Genomic DNA, 23,083 nt, shown 5'->3' on the forward strand with positions numbered 1-23,083 from the left:
CTGGGCCCCTGTTGCAACTGTCAAGCCATGGGTCATTTCGCTGCAGATTGCCCAGAACCCAGTCGAAAGAAGACTCCCCAGGGCCCCTGTTACAACTGCCAAGTCGTGGGTCATTTCGCTGCAGATTGCCTCTTGAAGGTGCGCCCTCTTGGAGGCGCGCGACACCGGAAACGGAGGCAACGCCATCTTGGATGCGCGCGCAACTCCCAGCATGCCCTGCGCAGGTCACGTGACCGGATGTGACGTCACAGAGGTCACGTGACAACTACCTCCCGTTTGTCAGGACCGTACCCGTTCTTGTGGGTTTCACCAAAATGGTAAACTTCTGACATGCATGGGCTCAGGATTTCCTCCAACATTAAGCTGACACACCGTGATTAACCCAACTCGCTCATTTGAATATCATTCACGTTCTACACTCGGCCAAGTCTAACTACTGGATGACCATTCCACGCGCGTCTGTACGTCGAGAAAACAAAACAAACAAGACATAACGTTGAAACTTTTACATGTCTTCATGAAATAAACATGTCGAGTCAGTTCATCCCCCACAGCACTATGGCCGTCAGCACGCAGATGACAGCGACGAGGTTTCTTCGGTCGTGGTCACTCCTCCCGACATTTAACATGTCGCACTGACATGTCTTGGCGTCCATGATCATGTCGCTGAGGGGGTGGTCGTCGTCGTTGGTGGTGGTGGTGTTCTTGATGACTATAATCCGAAGTCGTGTTGACGCAGACTGAAAATTTAACATTACTGGTAATCCAGGGTAAGTTGAAACCAACTCACAAATAGGGTTTTAGACGTAAGTGGTGCACAGATTTTGGGCTAACATATTTGGTTTGTTACAGGTAGAGAGGGTGTACGCATGTTATTTAGGTCATGATGAAGTTCAATTAATTGACTACGCTCCCGTGCACACGTGTTGCTCATCAGACTATAAAGAGGTAGACTCCAGAGCCCTCTAAAAGTCGTTTGATATATGTTTATTACAAACAAATAAACAGGTCAAAGCTAGGCAAGACTAGTGCTATGGTTATCCAGTTATTTCAATAGAAATCCAGCTAGCACTATTATAAACAATCACATGGGATTAATTAAGGAGTATGCCATTGAGTCAGCTATCACGACGTTAAGGTCTCAACCTTCTCAATCATCTGATGGACATGACACTATTCATTATTGCTCTCTGGGTAAAAAAAAGCGTTCAATTTTTACAGCCAATGAATTGCCTTCATTGTCACGAAACTTCTCAATTGTTGTTTTCTATGCAAATGTGCTGTCACCGTTTTCCCAGTCATCGGGTACCTCACATGGGCACACTATCATGTGCTATTGAACTCGCCACTAGAACTCGTTAGCCGAGACAAGACACGCACGTATTAATCGTACTACTTGTCGCGGGCGGCTACCTTATGAATCTATCCACATTCTACGAGGCATTTCTAACAGAATTTCTGTTACAGGGATTTTCAGCATGATGTGGGGTGAAAGTCGGAGGTAATCAGGATCTTGTACCACAGGGAAACCTACACGCAGGCTCGTGGTGCTCACAAACCTAGAAACACCCACACATCAACTGCACAGCGGCCCCTTGGGCGACAGGGCCAACCGTGCTCCGAAACGCCTAGGACACTTTAACTTCAGCATAACCAGGAAAGTAAAACAGCAAAAACCAAAAGTAATACACACCTCCCCTCTCGAGTCCACAGCCCTGACGCTCAGCTCGTAGACTGGCTTCCGTTTGTAGTCTAAGGAACGGACATTAACCACTCGGCCACTGAAAGTAAATGCTTTATCACTTCATTTGGCATTCAAGTCACCACATTAGTTCTTTTTGCAAAACGTGGTGTAAAATACGTTCCAAGAACTTTAGGTGCCATTTTAAACAATATATGTTTCAAGTTCATACTTTACTTCTAGTTTTAGTTGAAACATTTTATAAGTTTGTATCAAAGTTTCTTCACTTGAGATACTGCATAAAGATCATTTATGTTAGCTTGATGTTTATCGCGACACTCAGTAATATTCCTGCTATATGACGGTGGTCTGTAAATCGAGTATGGATCAAATAACCCAGTGATTGACATCATGAGCATCTATCTACACTAAGCGAAGTCACAGTCAGAGTCATGCTTATTTGCTCTTTAACGCTGCTCTCAGCAATATTCCAACTATGTGACAGCGGTCTGAATTGTCGTGATTTATCCAGGGATTGGCATATGCATCGATCGATCGGATGCTTAAGACCTATTCTAGCCCGGATCTTCAGGGGTACCTCATGGAACCTCACCGACCAGGCATCTCACAAGGCGGCCTGAAGTACCAACCACCATCACCAGCACACAATACCACACGACTTTATTACACCCTTACCTGGATGGATCAATTTCAAAATCCCTATCCGCGTTACCACTGACAATACTGTAGGTCAAGTTGTCGCCATCGGGATCCACTCCCTGCAAATATCAAATTTAAAACAAATATGGAATGGTCGGGTTATTTCAATAGGGTATACATACATTGGTTTGGTTTGTTGTACGCCGCACTCACCAATATTTCAGCTTTATGACGGCGGTCTGAATATAATCGAATTTGGACTAGAGAATCCACTGACAGACAATACGACGACATGCATCAACCATAGCATGGCATCATAGATGTGCTTCACACAACTCTTCTAAGAGTCGAACCTGGCCTTCAACGTGACGGGCGAAAGCTTTATTCACAAGGCTAGGTAAGCTGTATCCATAATCAAGGGTAACCATTGCCACTCACTCCTCGTGCTCGCCATATTTGATACTACACAGTGCAAAAATCTGTTCTGGTTCCCGATACCCCGGGATATCAGGGTTTTGATTTGAAGAATTAATCAAAACAAATTTACATTGAAGACAAGAATGTATTGTTTGTTTTAACTATGCACACAGCAGTATTCCAGCCACATGAGGACAGCCTGAACCAACGACCCACCTGTCGGGATGTGGAGTCACAGAGCCTGGCCAAACGATTTTGTCGCCATTTAGTCGCCTGTTACGACCTGCAGAGGTTGTTAGAATATGGTATTACGCCGCTGTTAGCAATATCCCAGCAAATCACGGCTGGGGGTACCAGAAATGGGCTTCACACATTGTACCCATGTCGGGAATCGAACCCGGGGCGTAGGCGTGACGAGCGAACGCTTTAACCACTTGGCTACCCGACCGCCCCGCATAGGTTGTTAGAAACATTATAACCCGGAACCACCTACGGGGCTTATTGTGTATAATCTCCTACCGGTATTGTGAAGATCGTGGTGTTGATGAGGGCCCATTCTCCAATATGGTCCATGTAGAGGGGGGATGGAATCTTGGGACGCCTATTGCGTGGGGCCTCGGGCTTTTTGCACGAGCAGTTGTGGACGTGTAGGTAATGTTGGACCACTCGGATGTCCACTAATGTGTCGTCAGACTGCAATCAAATACAACATTTCAACATGCGCCGACTGGTCCAGTCGCAGTTCATTGTCATCCCATCAGCTGTAGATGTTGGACGTCATCTGTGAGATGACTCCACGCCCTGCTACATTTTCAAAGAGTTTGTGTATACAGAGAAACTGTCACCGTTCACAGAAAGTCTAGGGGATTAGCAAACCATTGTGACAAAGCAATATTGTTTCAATATAACTAGGGGTCCGTAAAATTTATCGACCGATGTTTGTTTGTTTGTTGTTTAACGCCGCACTCAGCAATATTCCAGCTATATGACGGCGGTCTGTAAATAATCGAGTCTGGACCAGACAATCGAGTGATTGACATCATGAGCATCGATCCACGCAATTGAGATACGATGACATGCATCAATCTAGTCGACAAGCCTGACCACCCGATCCCGTTAGTTGCCTCTTACAACAAGCAGAGTCGCCTTTTACTGCAAGCATGGGTGGCTGAAGACCTATTCTAACCGGATCTTCAGATCTTCAGGCCGAGGTATATCGTATCAGCGTAACAGATCCGACCGATTGTGGCCACCTGATCTCCCACGTGACTATCCTGTTAAAGGAGGTGGAAGGCCGGGCACGTTGTAGTACATCAGCTTCTTACCCTAACCTGGTGTTTTCGACAGTGTGCAGCCTAACCGAGTACTTACTAATCCATCTGTGTTAGTCACGCTGACCTTGAGACGGTACTCTCCGGTACGGTTGATACTCAGAACGTGAACATTCCGCAAGACGCCTCTGAAATAGAAAAGTTGACTTTCGCTATATAAATATGTCATGGCATTTGACACCTATGTTCTTCGATAATGTGCCAAGTGAGTTTCAGTGTTGAATGTTTTTAAGACCGAACTCATTTTGTAATGTCCTCCCTAATAGAGTAAAGGGTATTAAACGCAGGATCAGCAATATTCATTAAACCAGTGACTGAAAGAAAGGTCAACGATACACACCACTGGGGCACAATCAAAAAGGTATTAGCCCACTCGATCCTCTCAAGCATGTTACAAGCATGAGGCACTTAGGTCTATTCTACCCCGGTATACCTATCCACACTGTTATAGAACTGCAATTCATCGTTAAACTAGCTCCCTCAAACCGTTTAACCATTTACAATGTTTTCGAACCTTTTGGTAACCATTAAATAGTTCGTTTATCGCCGCACTTGTCAATGTTTCAATATGACGGCGGTCTGTGAATAATCGAATTTGGACCAGACAATCAAGTCACTGACATTGATCTTCGCATTTGGGGTACGTGATATGCATCAACCAAGTCAGCTAGCCTGGCCAGCAGCCCTGTCACTCGCCTCTTACATGCATGGGTTGCTGAAGACCAATTCTAACCCGGACGTTCAACGGTAGACACCGGAGTTGTGGTTTTTTTTACCATATATGAATAATAACTACTTAAGTCACATTACAGGGACACCTGACACCTTGGGGTATACAGAAACTTACTCTTCGTCTATGGCAAAGTCATCGTTGGTATTGCCCGATGTTATTTCGAAGTTCAGAGTTCCGTTGCTGGGATCACGCGCCTAGAAAATATGAAGGTTGTTTTTTGTATCTACGTATAGATATAACGAATGTCATATTTTGGATAACACTGTCTGAGCAAAGAACAGATTCTCGTACTTTTTGGGGTTGAGTCCCGTCCGGGATTCGAACTCACACTGCCAGAGTGAGGCACCTAATCGCCAGCACACAAAGTCAGCGATCAAACCCACCCACCCACCGAGGCTTCCACAAAAATGAAAAACTGGTAGTCTAGATCACGTACTTTGCGTACTTCTGACATGTGTAAATTGGCACGACTCGCATGGCCGAAAGCTATGAAAACACAATGTCAGAGGGGTACACAAAGTACGTGATCTAGACTACCAGTTGTCGGACTTTGTGGAAGCCTCGGCGGAACCCTTCTTTCCAAACCCGTTGTAGACAGATTTACCAGAGTTTGGTTAGGTTCGTTGAAAAAGTGGAACTGATACATACGTGAACGTAAACGTGCTCTCGAATATCACGGCGTGTGATTAGTGAATGCCCGTTTTCCTTCCTTGGACAGGGGAATGTGGTGGATTGTGACGTGGTGCACGTGGAGTCCTTGCTCAACATGCATTCGTCAATTGACCGAGTAAACTATCCCATGCTCGAGCAAACAGATACAGGTGCAGTTTACAACATTTGTTTGTTGTTTAACGCTGCACTCAGCAATATTCCAGCTGTATGGCGGCGGTCTTGAATAATCGAGTCTGGACCAGACAATCCTGTGACTGCCCTTCTATTGATCCACACAATTGGGATACGATGACATATCAACCAAGTCAGCGAGCGTGGCCATCCGATCCCGTTAGTCACCTATTACAAGCATAGTCGCCTATTACAAGCATAGTCGCCTATTACAAGCATAGTCGCCTATTACAAGCATAGTCGCCTATTACAAGCATCGTCGCCTTTTACAAGCATATATGTTGCTGAAGACCTGTTCTAACCCGGGTCTTCGTGGGTTAGTTGTACAGCAGTTTACACAGACCATATACCGGCAAATAGTCGCTGATTTCCAGCATGTGAATAGCATGATCTCATTAACCCAGCAACTACTAATCATTTTCATAGGATACCGACATTTATTAAAAGTATAATATTAACATGTAAATTTCATCTTGTGAAAAAGTTGAGAAGGCGTCAGTTATGAAATACTGTACTGTTTTAACATATCCATGCAAACAGACCACCTGGACACACAAGTCAAAAGTTGACTAGATAAAAAATGGCCAGTAAACAGAAACACATACCGGTATAGTAAGCACGTGGTTGCCGGTCTGGATTCCTTCAGACAAACGAACGGTATACCGATCACTAGGAATCGAGGGGCCCTCCGAATCGCTCCTCACGTTGACCACCACTGCACAATGATCCCTGAAGAAGACAACAGTTACTGGTCAATCAGTACAGCCATGGGTGGACCTCTGCAGCCTTGGCATTCTGCAGTCAAGGCGGAGTTTGAAAATCAAGATAAAAATAATTTTCTTCGTTCTTTCAAATATGCATTTTTAACCGTTACATTATTTGAACTAAAAAATCCATTGTATGATTTAAGGTGTACATATTGGCCTCTACCTTCTGGGCGGTTTGCCGTGATCCGTTGCTTCTACCACGATTACAAAGTTGTCCCCGGCCTTCACAGGGGCAATCAGCACGAGTTTATCAAGTTCTCTCAGATGGAATTTGCCCCATCCACGCTTGGACACCCCCGCGACAGCATAGCTCACGTTTCCACCGAGATTGGTGTCACGGTCCAGAGCTTCGAGCTGTCAACAAAACAGACCTGACAACCACAAAACAACAGTTTCCAAGTTTATCATGCCAAACGTCTCTTGGAATATCTTAAAAGAACATTCTTTTGAGTTGAGTTTGGAATTGGTTATTGTGAGGTTGTCAGGTCACTCCCTTTGTCATGTGTTAATATTATCAATTGAGTTATGCATTAGCCCACTCCAAAAAGATTAGCACCTGCCTGCAAACCTTCCCCGTCCCTCGCCTCTCAGCACACCTCCCTGCACACCTTCCACGTCCCTCGCCTCTCCGCACACCTCCCTGCATACCTTCCACGTCCCTCGCCTCCCCGCATACCTTCCACGTCCCTCGCCTCCCTGCATACCTTCCACGTCCCTCGCCTCCCTGCATACCTTCCACGTCCCTCGCCTCCCTGCATACCTTCCACGTCCCTCGCCTCCCTGCATACCTTCCACGTCCCGCGCCTCCCTGCATACCTCCCTGCATACCTTCCACGTTCATCGCCTCCCTGCATACCTCCCTGCATACCTTCCACGTCCCTCGCCTCCCTGCATACCTTCCACGTCCCGCGCCTCCCTGCATACCTTCCACGTCCCTCGCCTACCTGCATACCTTCCACGTTCCTCGCCTCCCTGCATACCTTCCACGTCGTTCGCATCCCTGCATACCTTCCACTTCCCTCGCCTCCCTGCATACCTTCCACGTCCCTCGCCTCCCTGCATACCTTCCACGTTCCTCGCCTACCTGCATACCTTCCACATCCCTCGCCTCCCTGCATACCTTCCACGTCTCTCGCCTCCCTGCATACCTTCCACGTCCCTCGCCTCCCTGCATACCTTCCACGTCCCTCGCCTCCCTGCATACCTTCCACGTTCCTCGCCTACCTGTATACCTTCCACGTTCCTCGCCTACCTGCATACCTCCCTGCATACCTTCCACGTTCGTCGCCTCCCTGCATACCTTCCTGCATACCTTCCACGTTCCTCGCCTCCCTGCATACCTCCCTGCATACCTTCCACGTTCCTCGCTTCCCTGCATACCGTCCACGTTCCTCGCCTCCCTGCATACCTTCCACGTTCCTCGCCTCCCTGCATACCTTCCACGTTCCTCGCCTCCCTGCATACCTTCCACGTCCCTCGCCTCCCTGCATACCTTCCACGTCCCTCGCCTCCCTGCATACCTTCCACGTTCCTCGCCTACCTGCATACCTTCCACGTCCCTCGCCTACCTGCATACCTTCCACGTTCCTCGCCTACCTGCATACCTTCCACGTCCCTCGCCTCCCTGCATACCTTCCACGTCCCTCGCCTACCTGCATACCTTCCACGTCCCTCGCCTACCTGCATACCTTCCACGTCCCTCGCCTCCCTGCATACCTTCCACGTTCCTCGCCTACCTGTATACCTTCCACGTTCCTCGCCTACCTGCATACCTCCCTTCATACCTTCCACGTTCCTCGCCTCCCTGCATACCTTCCACGTTCCTCACCTACCTGCATACCTTCCACGTTCCTCGCGTACCTGCATACCTCCCTGCATACCCTCCACGTCCCTCTGCATACCTTCCACGTCCCTTGCCTCCTTGCATACATTCCATGTCCCCATTCTATATCACAGAGTTGGTTATAAGAACACTTGACAACTGCACCAACCGTTTGAACCATCCACGTGCCTTTAGAAACATGATCGTGTATATAGTAAATATTTCAGAATTACGATTTATTTAATTAGCTCATAACGAGCCACCTACATGTTTGGGGTATTATGAAAACTATTGTTACAGTGTCATAAGTTAAGGTAAAGAATATTATGTAATGCACATACAAACCACTGGAATCCAATTACTGAAACCTACCTTGGTCACAAGAAAGGGTTTCTTAAAGGAGTACACCCCTTCAGGAACGATGACGTTGTTGATTGAGGAGGGGAACTCGGGGGCGTAGTCATTGTCGCCCAGGATGTTGAGGGACACTGAAGCCAGGTTGTTGCCGAGCGTGCCGAGCGCCAACACCTATAATGTCCAAATGACCACAACAGTTAAAGGGAGCTTGACCTACGAACATCTGCAGTCCAACAAATTTGATTCAAGTCGTTTATGCCGAGTCTTGAGGTTCAGCGATTTTTACAATTGAGTTTTTCAAAAAGAGATTATTGAAGGGTATCTTATAAACAGGTAATACCTGTGAAGATCCGGGTTAAAATAGGTCTTCAGCAACACATGCTTGCTGTAAAAGGCGTATGTTTGTACGAGGCGACTAATAGGATCTGGTTGTCAGGCTCGCTGAATTGGTAAATGCACGTCATCGTATCTCAATTGCGTAGATCGATGCTCGTGATGCCAGTCACTGGATTATCTGATCCAGATCGCCATCATATAGCTGGAATATTGCTCAGTTCGGCGTTAAACAAACATTATATATGAACAAGTAAACACTTGCAAACAATATATAGTCTGAGTTTGAAGATTTTTCATGCTGTTGAGGCGACCATATATGAAAACTCTGGGCCAGACCTACCACAATAAGTAATGCGGAAAAAATAAACTGAAATGCACAATTGTTTTATATCGCGCCGATTGCAAACAGACGATTACAAAATTGTTCAAGACGGACGAGACCGACTTCACTTGAAACATGTCAAATATCATATTTACTTCTTGAAGGAAATAAACCCAGAAATGTCTTATTTATATCCCATCTACCGACGAGAATTTTACAAATATACTACTCAAAAGAGGTTAAGAACAGACGATTCTCTTTTTATATGACTAGTAAATGTCATGGCTGGTGGGTACTGCAACCCGCAGCCTTCCCACTGAGTGCAAGTCAACTTGTTTCGAGTGTTCTATAGCCATAAACCGAGAAACCATTGCATACTACCTTCATTCTATGTCACTGGATATAAGAGTGAGTGAGTTGGGTTTAACGCCGCTTTTAACAGTATTCCAGTTATATCGCGGTGTGTCAGCTTAATGTGGGAGGAAAGCCCGAAGTGATTCAGGTCTAAGACATTTACCACTTCGGTGAAACCCAAGAGCACGGGTATGGTGCTGACAAACCTAGAAATATAATCGGGGCGAACCGGGATTCGAACCCACAATCATAGGTTTCTGGCGTGCCCAAGGGACGCAACTCTGCACAGCGAATCGCGGCGCCTTAGACGACTGGGCCACCCGTGCCCCCCACTGGATATAAGAGGGTGCACAGTAGGCAATGGCGGCAATAGGACCCATGCAGGAGAACAATGATTTCCACAAGCGGGGGTATGGAACCTTATCATATACCTTTTACATATTTAAGTACAACAGTTACTTTGACATATCGTTTACAATACAGTCCATCGTCAAGAATGCGTTTACTTCAAACGGGAAACAAAGTATGACAATTTCCCATCAGAATTCAAAATAAAAAAGGGAGTCTTCAGAATATGGTAAAAAGTGTACCTATTAGTTCCAGAGATATGTAGATTAAAAAACAAAACAATTTCCATGACGTTATTCTCCGAATGAAGTACCAAAAATACAGACCCGTGAAGATCCGGATTAGAATTGGTCTTCGGCTACCCATGTTTTTCGCGAAAGTCGACTGGGTGGTCAGACTTGCTGACTTGGTTGATGCATGTCATCGTATCCCAATTGCGTAGATCGATGCTCGTGATGTCAATCACTGGGTAGTCTGGTGCAGACTCGATTATTTATAGACTCTCGCCATGTCGGTTAACATTAAAATGGCTTGGTTAATAAGGTATTATGGACTTTCAAATTACGATTTTCTTTGCAGATTTAAAAAATACCATAGACATTACATGTATATTATTGTCGTCTGCTTCCACGCTGTTTAAGAAAATTCAGAATATTGGTATCAAACGATTAAGTAATCATCCCAATAACCTCAAAATTCACCACTCCACGATTCAAATCTTGCCTGCAGTTTGCGATCGAGGGAGGGTTTACATAATTGTGGGTTGTGTAGAACTCAACAACAATATTACAGATGCATTCCAAAGCGCACACTTCTCTAACTTTACGGGTGCCCCGTCGCATGCATGAAATAAATAGAGTGGTGACGTGTTTATACAGCTGATGCACAGAACAATCTATACAGCCACAAATATCATACATACAACAAATACTTCATACGTTTCAGTAATAAAGGAAATGGATATACTTGACCGCAGTTTAAATCGAGCGAGAAAAGTATCATTCACTACATGCTTGTTTCGATTCGATCCTGTCAATACGTGTATTAATGCAACCTTTCAATAAGTAATTACAAATAAAACAATATCGAAAATTGTAAACGTCTCACCAAGAAAGCGCAGGTTTGATATATCATTTTCCCTGAGAAGGCCATCGCACACAACTTATGACTGCCACCCGAGTCCACGGCTGAAATCCTGACTAGCTCATTTGCATACGTGTCACGCTTTTTGTATGCACGCATTTGTTTGCAGCGGCACGTGCCCGAGCGTTGGTCTCATCCTGATTGAAGCATGGGTTTGATTCCAATTGTTTACGGATAGATATAGAGTGTGATAGTGTATGAGTGGGGTACATAGTACATAAGCGGGGTCCATTAGGGGTGGGTGGGGTGTTTAGGGGATACCCCCCCCCCCCCCCCCCCCCCATTTTGAAAACCAAATGTAGTGTGTGTATATATATATATATATATATATATATATATATATATATATATATATATATATATATATATATATATATATATCTTCTGAGAGAGATTTATCATATTTTGAACCCTCCCTTTTAGATATGCTGGATCCACTCTTGGGGTATTCATGTTAAACTGCAGCACGGTATCTGAGCGGGATAGCACTATAAAATGGGCATTAGTCCGGATTAGTACAAACCCGTCTCCGCCCTCCTACCCCAAACACATACTAGCATGCACATCGCTGCACCTTTCTTTAACGCCACGTAAGCTTCATGGGGCGGTGGGGTTAAGCTTTGGTTTGGCAAGCCGATGACCCGGGTTTGATCCCTACATGGGTACAATATGTGAAGGAAATTTCTTGGTCCATACCGTGATAATACTGGCATATTGCTAAGAGCGGCGTAAAACCACACACACGCACGCACGCACGCACTTAAACTTCATTTCATCAACTCATCATATTTTTGTTGACATATCGGCAAATGAGTTGGTTATCTGATGTTTACGTATCGGCAAGGGTGTACCATATAGTTTGTGCCTGGCGTTATAATAACAACAACTAAATACAAACTATTTGTTGTTAACTTTTTTTGGTAGCGGCCTTTCCGAAACAAAAAACTATTCTATTTACATTTGACGTCAATATATGCAATGTTAACAGCTGGGTTGAGTGAAAAAAAGATAAAGAGACTTGAAAGAATACTGCTGTGTAGAAAATACGGATGGCAACAGATTACGGATGTCGATGATAATGATATGATGATGATTTTACGAGCTCATCTGTTGAAGCCGAATTCGCAATCACGGCTTACCCGTAAAGAGACATATCAAATGTGATGAAAATAGAGAAAGTGATACCGGGCTCAAGAAGGTGCTCAAGAAAAAGCTTGGGAATATAGGGTATTTCTAACAAAGTCCTGGTTCACACAAGGAACATCGCAATCTTGTCCGCTTTTGTAACACAATCCGGAATTTATCATAACCTTACAAAGAGGTCGCTCATCATAAACTTCCGGTTCCATTTGTGCATGTGTTTGAACATTGGCTTATATCTCGTTTTGCTGTTCCTGGAAGAGACATAAACATTCAAAATGCAGGAGATTGTGGCGCCCGTGTATAATATAACGTTCGACATAGAAGTTGCCTTGGATCAGCAACTAGGGGCCCTGCCGTTGCCTTTCCCTGGCATGGACAGTGAGTGTTTGGTGTTGTGTCATGCCGGTACAACGTGATGACAGAGGTGTTTTCATTGACATGTCAACTGCTTCTTATTTCTTCTGTTTGTCTGTTTGTCCTAGATAATAAAATTGAGCTTTATTTAAATTACTTGACACTCTCGCACGGATATATGGTGAATTATAATAAACGTTCACAGAAAGAACAGTGGATTTTATTCATACCAGAGACCAACTAATAGGCTTATATGATAGTTTATATAGTATATCGTCTCTGTTCATGCTGTATTATGATTTGAGGTTATGAACTGTACCTACTGTACCCCCATAAATGCATTTGTGTATAAGCACGAGGAAAGTCTGGCCACATGATGATTCTACACCTGCGGTGTGGTCTCAGAAAAAGGCGAGCAGAGACGAGTAAGCTTGGGGGTATCGGCTGTAGTTTACAAAGCTCAGGTGGACGTCCTGTCCCTTAAATACTGCATTTTGAGTGAGTAGTACAAAATTAAGTGTCTCATAGACACAAATATTTTCAATTTCTTTATGAACTGATTTGAACAAATTTCATTTGTATTAATTCTAAAGGTAACCCCTCAACAATAGTTGATCCCTTGGGCATGGCAGGATCCTTTGGTCATGTGTTTGAATCCAAGATTTGGCCTGATTATGATCATGATGATCCTATGTTTTTCAGCACCCAACCCATCCTTATGGCATGTACGGTGCGAAAGTCTACCACCTGCATCACTTTGGGTTTACCCACTGAATTATTGTTAGCTGACACAGACACATCTTGTTATCACTGAAAAACTTTTGTAGACAATGTTTAACCCAACTTACTTGTATATACATGATATGTAAAGATAAAGTCAAATGTTGTTTTATATCCCTGTTGATATTTCCCAATTGTGAATTTCAGAATCTGGGTCAGCAACATGTATCTTCCATCTACGACATCAGTGTAACAAGGGGACGGCATGTCCCTTCCGTCATGTTCGAGGTGACAGAACAGTTGTGTGCAAACATTGGCTTCGTGGACTCTGTAAGAAGGGAGATGACTGTGAATTCTTACATGAGTATGACATGTCCAAGATGCCAGAGTGTTATTTCTATTCCAAATTTGGTAAGTAACCAAGGGGATGGAATGTAAGTATTTACATGCTGAAAGTCAAATAGTCCAAACAATGGCTTTACATTAGAACCAAAGTTTCCATTCAGTTAAAGATTTACCGGTTCACTGAGCAGCAGCACTTGAAAATACTGGTAAATTTAATATTTTGGCCTGGAGTAATAGGGTAACATTATACTGGTACATAAATGCACATGGCTTATTTTACTGGTAAAACAGAAACACTGAGAACACACACACACACACACCTCACACACACACCAGGATACCTCTGGCATTTGCCAACCTTGTAGGATTCTTGGGTGGCACGGGTGGTTCAGTCATCTAAGGCACCAGTTTTGCGTTGCTTGGGCATGCCAGAAATCTATGATTGTTGGTTCGAATCCCGGTTCGCCTCAATTATGTTTCTAGGTTTGTCAGCACCATACCCGTGCTCGTGGGTTTAACCGAAGTGGTAAACGTTTGAGACCTGCATCACTTCAGGCTTTCCTCCCAAATTAAGCTGACATGTTGCCATATAACTGTAATACTGTTAAAAGCAGTGTTAAACCCAACTCACTCCTATAATCTTGTACATATCGTACATTTAATGTCAGTTATTATGATTTCTGTATTTATTTTCAGGTCAGTGTAGTAATAAAGAATGTCCGTTTCTTCACATCGATCCTGAAAAGAAGATGAAAGATTGTCCATGGTATGACAGAGGTTTCTGTCGTCATGGTAAGTAATGGATGCCTTCTTATTTCAACCTACACAACACACTTGATTAAAATTGGTATAACATTGCCTTCAACATTTTAATAGATAGAAATTGGACAAAAACAATATGAATGCACTAGTTTTACTGATGCATGGCAGTACAATAGACGGCCATTAGTCCAGGTTAGGGAACACAGAGACATTTCACAGATAATTTTGATTTTATCAGAAAAAGATGTATGTAATAAATGGGTAGTCTAAGGCGCTGCAGAGTTGCGTCCCTTGGGCACGCCAGAAACCTATGTTTGTGGGTTTGAATCCCGGTTCGGCCCGATTATGCTTCTAGGTTTGTCATCACCATACCTGCATCACTTCAGGATTTCCTCTCACATCAAACTGCTATGCTGTGATATAACTGGAATACTGTTAAAAACGGTGTTAAACCCAACTCACTCACTTACTTTTTCTCCGCAGGTCCTAATTGCAAGAACAGACATGTGAGGAGACTGATCTGTCAAAGCTACGTCAATGGCTTCTGTATTGAGGGCCCCAGCTGTAAATACCAGCAGTAAGTGTAACTAGCATGGATGACTACCGTATTTGACGTAATAAGCGCCCAGGGCGCTCTTAAAATGAGAAATAGGGGCCTTTTGTTAGAATATAATTTGGGTGAAAAAAAAAACAGAATTGAAAGATCGTAAATTTCGTGGTTTATGCAGACAGCCAGGGTGATACAAAAGAAAAGTCTGTGCGTATTATACACGACATATTTTTCCAGAATTTAATTGCCCGTAATTAAGGGTGCATGTAACACACGAGTGTGTTTTATAAACGAATAAATAAGTCTTGTGTACATTGATCAATCGGAAGAGGTGCCAACTAGAATTGTTCAACAGCCAATATATAAACAAATAATGCTGTGGGCGCTTATTAGAGTGGAGCGCTTATTACGTCGAAAATGGTAAATACAAAGGAGTGGTATAGGTAAAACAATATAGAAACGATGTGTTATTAGTGCTAAATGACAATGAAATGTATTTGAGTCATTAGCCCCTGTAATACAACTGAATGTACTAATATTTACTTGTTCACTACATTTAGTCATATGATTTATGTATTAACATTGTAATGAGATTTGTGAAATTGTAAGTCAACACTTATATATAAAGTTAAACTCCAACCTTAATGGAAGGTGTTCCTCCATGCAAGTTTAAAGTTCAGAGGTAGTTCATCACCTTTTGCTTACATTATAGAGAAAGTGAGTCATGAAATTTTGCACTTAAAGAACCCTTTGAGAAAGGTTGCACCTTAGGCAATGTTAGGAAGCCATTGAAGTGACCTGAATGCACGTGACACTAGTGTTGCAAATACCAATTCAGACTTGTGCGTACAACAACAAAACACTGTGATGCTAAAAGTAGCATAACATCAGCCTCCTTTTGGATGAAGCAGTGATTGGAGTGAGTGCTTGATAATCCTTAAATCAAATAGGTCCTTGGGCCCACTAGGGTTTCTCATTATTGATAGTATTTTGATGGTGTTCCACAGAATGATAGGCGTGGATAATCTTGCTTGTCACTTACAAGTTCATGAAAGTGACAGTTGGAATGTGATTTCTAATCATGCAACCTCGAAAGATTTAACAGAGAGTATTCTGACAAAGTTACGGGCTTTATGACTGAATCCATGCAATCTAGGTCATCTATTAGCCATTTCCGTTTTCACATTTTTAATCGATAATTTGTCAAAATATGTTTCAAAGCGTAGTCATCAGTTTGAAATTAGTGCTGTAAAGAATGAGAAAGCTGCCTTCTCAAGTTCTGATTGGCTAGTGTAGACTTTTTGTCAGTCACATGTTTGCCGTAAAGGGCCTACTAACGGGATCGGATGGTCAGGTTTGCTGACTTGGTTGATGCATGTCATCATATCCCAATTGCATAGATCAATGCTCATGATGTCAGTCACTGGATTGTCTGGTCCAGACTCGAATATTTACTGACCACAGTCATATAGCTGGAATATTGCTGAGTGTGGCGTTAAACAACAAACAAACAAACAAACATTCCATTGGTTGGGCAAAATTCGCGAAAGGTCGTTGACGTGACTCGTAATAGGATGTCCTCAGATCTTTGTTTAGCAGTTGTGACAACTATGATCTGATTTTAATTAGATTGGTCACTTAAGTATCCCAACAAGCCCCGATAAGACTGAAATACAATTCAAACCAGCATACAACCATCATCTGTGGATCTTACAACTTTGGTGTTATCCTATTTCAGTCCCAAGTTTGACTTGCCAGTCAGTGACCCAGTCCAGCAGGCCAAGAAGGCGTCCATTGTCTGTCACTTCTGTGGAGAGGCAGGTCACAAAGTGCTCAACTGTACCAAGATGCCCAACAATGTCAAGATGGAGCAGATCATGGTAATGTCTTTTGATGTACACCACCTTCTCTCTGGTGCCTGATTGCCTTTACTGTTGTATTAATGCAGTCACTATTATAGGAGGCAATAACGATCTTTGATTACACAGATTTGAAAGACAGCTGTGTCATGCTCAGTGTCGGAAATAAGGGGGCACGGGTGGCCCAGTCGTCTAAGGCGCCGCGATTCACTGTGCAGAGTTGCGTCCCTTAGGCACGCCAGAAACCTATGATTGGTTCGAATCCCGGTTTGCCCCGATTATGTTTCTAGGTTTGTCAGCACCATACCCATGCTCGTGGGTTTCACCGAAGTGGTAAACGTCTGGGACCTGCATCACTTGGGGCTTTCCTCCCACATTAAGCTGACACGCCGCAATATAACTGGAATACTGTTAACAGCGGCGTTAAACCAAACTCACTCACTCACTCAGTGTCGGAAATAACTGCCTGCCCACCTGCCTGTGGCTGGTAACTTTACTGTCATGCTGCATAAAATTGTCCTCTGACTGTCTGGCAGATAATCTTAAGACTGCTTACATACCCAGTTTTATTATAGCTCCTCATAGATTCTAACAGAATTGTCTATTATTTCAACTGAATTGAATCAAGACACGATTTGTATCTTATTGTTTGCGTAGTTTTTCAATATTTATAATGTCTGAATGTGGGCAGGTTAATTTGAAGATGGGCAGGGCAACACTTATGGGTCACTTATGACTGTCTTGTTGGGTTTTAAAATTATTTCAAACACGTGGTCATGCTGTGGTGTTTATTTAATAATCTGGATTGTTTCAATCATCTGATCTGTTGCCTGCTGCGCATCGTCAGAACACTGCGTTTCTCCATCACCTGTCAATACACCTGGCATCTCTGCAGTGTCAAAGTGACACGTCAAATGAGGCCATGCATAACTTAGGTAGTCACATGAACTTTGAGCAAACCCTACTGTTGCTTATATCAAAGCTATGTGTAGAGTAGATGACAGCAAGACTCTGGCACATATTGTACAAGAAATATTGTTGTTTGTGTGATGTAATAAGAGTGTTCATTCATCTGTGAAAAGTGCCATTTATGTATAATTGTATTCACAGGTGAAGGGCGCAGATAGTGTATTTTGAGAAATATTGACAGTGCTCTCTGTTTTATTATAATAATAATTATTATGTAATCAAAATCTCAGTTTACTTTAAACAAATAAACAAATGATATGAAACCAAAATCTATTATTTGAAACATGACCCAAAACCTCCACAGGCTTTTATGCATTCGGAACACACCAGGGACAAAGAATAAATATATCTCGGATGTTTTTTGTTGTTTTTCAAATTTGTATTGGTAACTATGGTAACACGGACAAAGGTCATCAGTTTGTGCCCCTTTCTTTGTTCATATTGTTGTGTCACTTTGTTTTCCTTAATTTGCTGTGATTGCTTCATATATGTTTTACTTATTTTGTTGTGTTTTCTTATCGCTCTTACTTTATTATGTTTACTCAGCAGATGAACGATACTTCCATTTGTGATCAACGCCGGCCTCTCGATCAGGTCACTTGTTACAAGGTGAGCTACTCTTTTATTCTTCTATATATAGAAAATAACATTTAATATTTCCTTCCCACCATGCAGAATCAGTTGTTCTCAACAAGGGTTGTACTACAAGTCTATGTAAATGTTGGGTACTTTCATTACACTTGCAATAGGTCTGCTATTTTACTCGATTTAACAAAGGCTTTATTATGTTTCAGTGTGGCGAGAAGGGTCACTACGCCAACAGGTGCACCAAGGGTCACCTGGCCTTCCTCAGCTCCAGTGCAACATAATGTTGTGTGTTATGTATGTTTTACAGCTTTGTTGCCCCGTGTGGTAAACATGTTGTGACAGAACTGAAAAGAGAGAGTGAGTTGTGTTTTGTGCCGCTTTGAACAGTATTACAGTTATATCACGGCATGTCACCATGATGTGGACGGAAAGCCCTAACTGAGGCAGATCTAAGAAATTTACCACTTTGGTGAAACCCAAACAGACAGGTATGGCGCTGACTAACCTACAAATATTATCTGGCAAATCTCTGATCTAAACCCATGATCATAGATTCCGGACACGCCAAAGGGATGCGACTCTCCACAGCTTATTGCCGTCTGAACTGTTAAGAGAAACTATGTGTTATTATGATGCTCCTAATTTCAACCAATGGAAATAGTTGATTTCTGTTAAAGTGTTACGGTATATGTTTATTACCGGTGATTTGGAGTGGAACGCTGGATGCTGTGTGAGATCAGAGACCATATAAAAGATCTATTATATGGTCTCTGGTGAGATGTTTTCAATACACAAGTGCTGCAGCCAAAGGACTGTTTCTGAAGAAATTTGAAGAGCGCAGTGACCTTCATTAGTTACCTGATTTAAGATGATGTGACTTTTTGTTGATGATCTAGTCTTGATATTGACAACTCGAACACTCGTCCCTGACTGATTTATTTTCGCTGGTACCCAGAATTTGTTGATTTAAAAAAAGCCCAATGGCAATCTCAAATGGCAGACTCTGGATGAATATGTTTGGCTTCAAAGGGGGCAGTGGTGATTTTGAATGTACGTGATCAGGGAGGGGGAACTTTTTGAGAAATAATGCTTATTATGGTGGAGAGTTATGCAAAATGTATAACATTTGTTATTATTTTTAGCATACGCTACTTTGCAAATTGGTTCCATGTAAACAGCCATGAAAAGATTAACAAGCAGTTTGAAGGGTCATAAACAGTGATATTTATGTATATTTTCTGGGATGACATGGCTTTGATGCTCCTCCCACTCCATGTTATAGATTACAATTCCCTTACTTGCATGGAATCACATGGGATTGGTTGGTTTGTTGTTTAACGCCGCGCTCAGCAATATTCCAGCTATATGACGGTGGTCTGTAAATAATCAAGTCCTGACTAGACAATCCAGTGATTAATATCATGAGCATCCATACATGCAATTGGGATTCAGTGACATGTACAAACCAAGTCACTGATCCTGACGACCCGATCCCCGTAGTCGCCTCTTACGGCAAGCATAGTAGCCTTTTACAGCAAGCATAGGTTGCTGAAGACCTATTCTACCCTGGATCTTCACGGGTCGAATCACATGGGAACTGTATCAGGCTGTATACACAGAAGTTTACTTGAGTTGAATGCTTCCAGGTTGTCAGCATAGTAAACTGGGTGTATGATTTGTCAATAACAAACCTTCAGAATTCTTTCTCAATTTGTCCACATGGTGGTTTAGTTAGTTATTTGTAAATAGTTGTATCCTTCACCTGTAAGGTATGATACAACTGTGACTCGGAAAGAATGTCAGAATTTTTCATTGTGAATATACATAGTGAGTATGGAATGTATGTTGGTGACATTTTGTTATAAATCATAAAAAATTAAAATAATAAAAACAGTTTCAAACCCAAAAAACAGTTTTTGATATTTCAGTGGAATATGTCAAGACAATACAAGAAGAATTATCCCAATGAGGCCTCAAATATCCAAAGAAACATGAAACACATGTGAGCTGTCATTTATTGTATGTTTCCGTGTTTCCAGTCCAGTGTAGCTTCCAGTCCAGTGTAGCTTCCAGTCCAGTGTAGCTTCCAGTCCAGTGTAGCTTCCAGTCCAGTGTAGCGGATTAGTTTCCTTTTCTTTGTTTGTAGACCTCCGTGGCTTTGAACGTTTTCGCCAAATTAAAACAGTTGGATTTGGCCGAAATATGTCCGAATTGTTACCATGTTTCATTTTGTCGCTGTGTTTACATCTGATTACACTTCGTAACATTATGACAGGACAGACACAATTTGAGTAGCTTCCCTTTGATAAAGCGCAGGTACTCTAGCGGGCAGACCGATGGATTTCCGAGAAAGGCAAGTAGAAAGAATAAAATGTACAGTCGGCAAATGTTATTTTATATACGTATATGTTGTACCCGATGATCTAAAAGACAGGTCTCCATTGATCAAACGCTACTATCCACAGGTATTCAAATAAAGCATGGAAAAGATATCTTGAAAGGTGCTTGAATATTGTAAATATGGAATCATGCTACATCGCTTGAGCTTGCTCACCTGCATATGGGTCATCAAAATATGTACCCTTTTTATGTAGATGATGCTTGTTAAATCACTAAAAGTTTTATTTTTGTTTATTCAACAGGACCAAAATGGTTTCTAATTTTGATTAATGACCCATATGTAGTAAATTGTTTATAAAATGTCAACAAATACAGACACTTAATAAAGTTGATAAAGATTTTGTACGTAACTGAGGACTGAAAACTTTAAGCACAAAATCTTATGAATTGAATACAAAATGAGGTCCACAAGGAGTTCAAAGCTCAGTTGAGAAGGTGACATACATGTTTTCTGCAAAACTTCTAACATTTAGACATTTTTAGGTACTGTTAATATAGTTTTATATGAGACATGTCTTCACACAAACGTTTTCATTATTAATCTTCTCGTCCACAAGCTATGACGCAAGATTGTAAGCATGCAATCAAATGAACAAGAAACACACTATCGGCAAAACATACCAGTTAATATGGTGGAATAAGTGATCGGGTGTCCAGCAGAACCCGTGTTTGATGTTTGTCTCCAACCTATGGTGGACCAAAGGAAACGTATGGAAATCCTTAAAACAACGTCAATTTTACCAAAAAGGGTAGTTTCGTATAAGTAACGGACACTTCCATAACGTACATTACAAAACCATTAATACGGTTTGACATTTATCATTTTAGACAGAACCGTACAAACAGCTGTAGTTTGTAAAGATCCTATTAATGACTGTGAATGATTTACAAATGTCGTTTTCACGTTTAAGCATGTGACTGTGTTTCTGTTAAAGGGTTAGCACATTTCAGTTAAGATCCGGGGTAAAATAGGTCTTCAGCAACCCATGCTTGCCGTGAAAGGCGACTATGCTTGTCGTATAAGAGGCGACTAACGTGATCGGGTAGTCAGGCTCGCTGACTTGGTTGATGCATGTCATCGATCTCTCTTGCGTTGATCGACGCTCATGACGTCAATCACTGGATCGTCTGGTCCAGACTAAATTATTATACGGACAGCCGTCATATAGCTGGCATATTGCTGACTGCGGCGTTAAACAACAAACAAACAAACATTTCAGTTTTACGATAATTATGCTCTTTGTACAAATGGCTGTGAACTGTACATATGAAGGTCAGCTTGTTTAGTTTGTCTTATTACGTGACATTTGCTCAAATATAATATCTCCCCACTTGTCATAATTTAGGTAATGGACATTACGTTAATTTGTGTGACACATTCTGAACACGCATTCTGAAAAAGTAAGATGACAATTGAAGAGGTGTGAATTGCACCAAAATGGTGTAGCATAGGATATAAGGAATGTTTCATTATGGCCACGCATTTTGTCATAGCGACTGATTTACGACTACCATTGTCTGAAGTACATTTGACTCCAAAGGCTAATTACCCTGTAGCCATGTCTCCATAGCTTAATTGTCATTAAGTTTTAGGCGCTAATCGCCGTTGTTAATCCTCACCAACATTTCAATGTATATTGACTGACAGCCAACCTGGGCTACTTTATCACTTCCCGTTAATTAGTGTTATTTATAGTATGACATTTATTGCCTTGATTGTTCATCCCCCCTGCGAAAGCGAGTCAGATACCACAACTATTCACGAGTTTCATAAAATTGGTTTTACACGGGAGCGAGTTAAGTTATTTTTATATATTACTTGCCATTTATAACGTTTTTAGAAATATACTGTTGAGTATGAATAGGCTGACACCTACACGATCCACGCCATAGTCCAACTGAGTTTAACAGAATAATACTTCAAACACGTCAAAGGTTGAAACGTATGAATTTAATACCATACAACGGTCCACCTTTAGAATTCACAAAATTATCGTAGAGCTAAGACTATCTCAACTCACATACTTTTACAGACTAACGACTGTCGTTGCGCTACAATACGATCGCCTTGTGGAACGGGCCTTTCACCTCAAAGTTTACAATAACGTCAGATACGTCACAATACCCGATGACGTAATTTGTGGAATTTTGTTGCAAGATCCATCGGCGAAACAATGCCATGTGACGTCAGCCTAGCAACAAGGTTGCTGGGGTCATCGAGTGTGCATAAGCTCCTCTCAGAGATCTATCAACTCCACACGCAATATCGTTGAATAAGC

The 23,083-nt window shown here is 42.4% G+C and overlaps 2 protein-coding genes and 1 pseudogene across 3 annotated transcripts; 1 reads left to right on the forward strand and 2 right to left on the reverse strand.

Moving 5' to 3' along the window:
- Positions 1-536: 536 nt before the first annotated feature.
- LOC139468188 (cadherin-99C-like) lies at positions 537-11,213 on the reverse strand. Its single transcript, XM_071249996.1, has 10 exons — positions 11,079-11,213; positions 8,627-8,782; positions 6,596-6,786; positions 6,271-6,394; positions 4,937-5,016; positions 4,130-4,217; positions 3,278-3,451; positions 2,378-2,460; positions 1,694-1,781; positions 537-740 (listed from the first exon to the last, which is right to left on the reverse strand). Exons 1-10 carry the CDS (start codon positions 11,211-11,213, stop codon positions 537-539), a joined length of 1,323 nt encoding a protein of 440 aa, XP_071106097.1.
- On the reverse strand, positions 7,020-8,006 carry LOC139469063 (TATA-binding protein-associated factor 2N-like; annotated as a pseudogene).
- Positions 11,214-12,445: 1,232 nt separating the features above from the next.
- On the forward strand, positions 12,446-20,294 carry LOC139469303 (cleavage and polyadenylation specificity factor subunit 4-like). 2 transcript variants are annotated; one of them, XM_071251442.1, is made up of 7 exons: positions 12,446-12,635; positions 13,539-13,742; positions 14,373-14,468; positions 14,922-15,015; positions 16,727-16,868; positions 18,363-18,425; positions 18,611-20,294. In XM_071251442.1, the coding sequence occupies exons 1-7, from the start codon at positions 12,533-12,535 to the stop codon at positions 18,683-18,685; spliced, it is 777 nt and encodes a 258-aa protein (XP_071107543.1). In that variant the 5' UTR covers positions 12,446-12,532; the 3' UTR covers positions 18,686-20,294. The 2 variants fall into 2 exon arrangements, with proteins under 2 accessions (XP_071107543.1, XP_071107544.1); XM_071251443.1 differs by having other exon boundaries at positions 18,366-18,425.
- The last annotated feature ends 2,789 nt before the right edge of the window (positions 20,295-23,083 follow it).

Source organism: Haliotis cracherodii, unplaced genomic scaffold, assembly GCF_022045235.1.
Source record: "Haliotis cracherodii isolate W230 unplaced genomic scaffold, xgHalCrac1.p SCAF_2, whole genome shotgun sequence".
Taxonomy (NCBI): domain Eukaryota; kingdom Metazoa; phylum Mollusca; class Gastropoda; order Lepetellida; family Haliotidae; genus Haliotis; species Haliotis cracherodii.

What these genes read in the sequence shown, in the direction of transcription:
- LOC139469303 (XM_071251442.1), top strand. Translation starts at nt 12,533, where the DNA reads ATGCAGGAGATTGTGGCGCCCGTGTATAATATAACGTTCGACATAGAA. An exon ending in TTATTTCTATTCCAAATTTG is followed by an intron (nt 13,743 to 14,372) that starts GTAAGTAACCAA and finishes ATTTATTTTCAG; the next exon opens with GTCAGTGTAGTAATAAAGAA. An exon ending in ATCAGGTCACTTGTTACAAG is followed by an intron (nt 18,426 to 18,610) that starts GTGAGCTACTCT and finishes ATTATGTTTCAG; the next exon opens with TGTGGCGAGAAGGGTCACTA.
- LOC139468188 (XM_071249996.1), bottom strand. Translation starts at nt 11,213, where the DNA reads ATGCGTGCATACAAAAAGCGTGACACGTATGCAAATGAGCTAGTCAGG. An exon ending in TGACTAACACAGATGGATTA is followed by an intron (nt 3,452 to 4,129) that starts GTAAGTACTCGG and finishes ATTTGATTGCAG; the next exon opens with TCTGACGACACATTAGTGGA. An exon ending in CTGTGGACTCGAGAGGGGAG is followed by an intron (nt 741 to 1,693) that starts GTGTGTATTACT and finishes TTAAATTTTCAG; the next exon opens with TCTGCGTCAACACGACTTCG.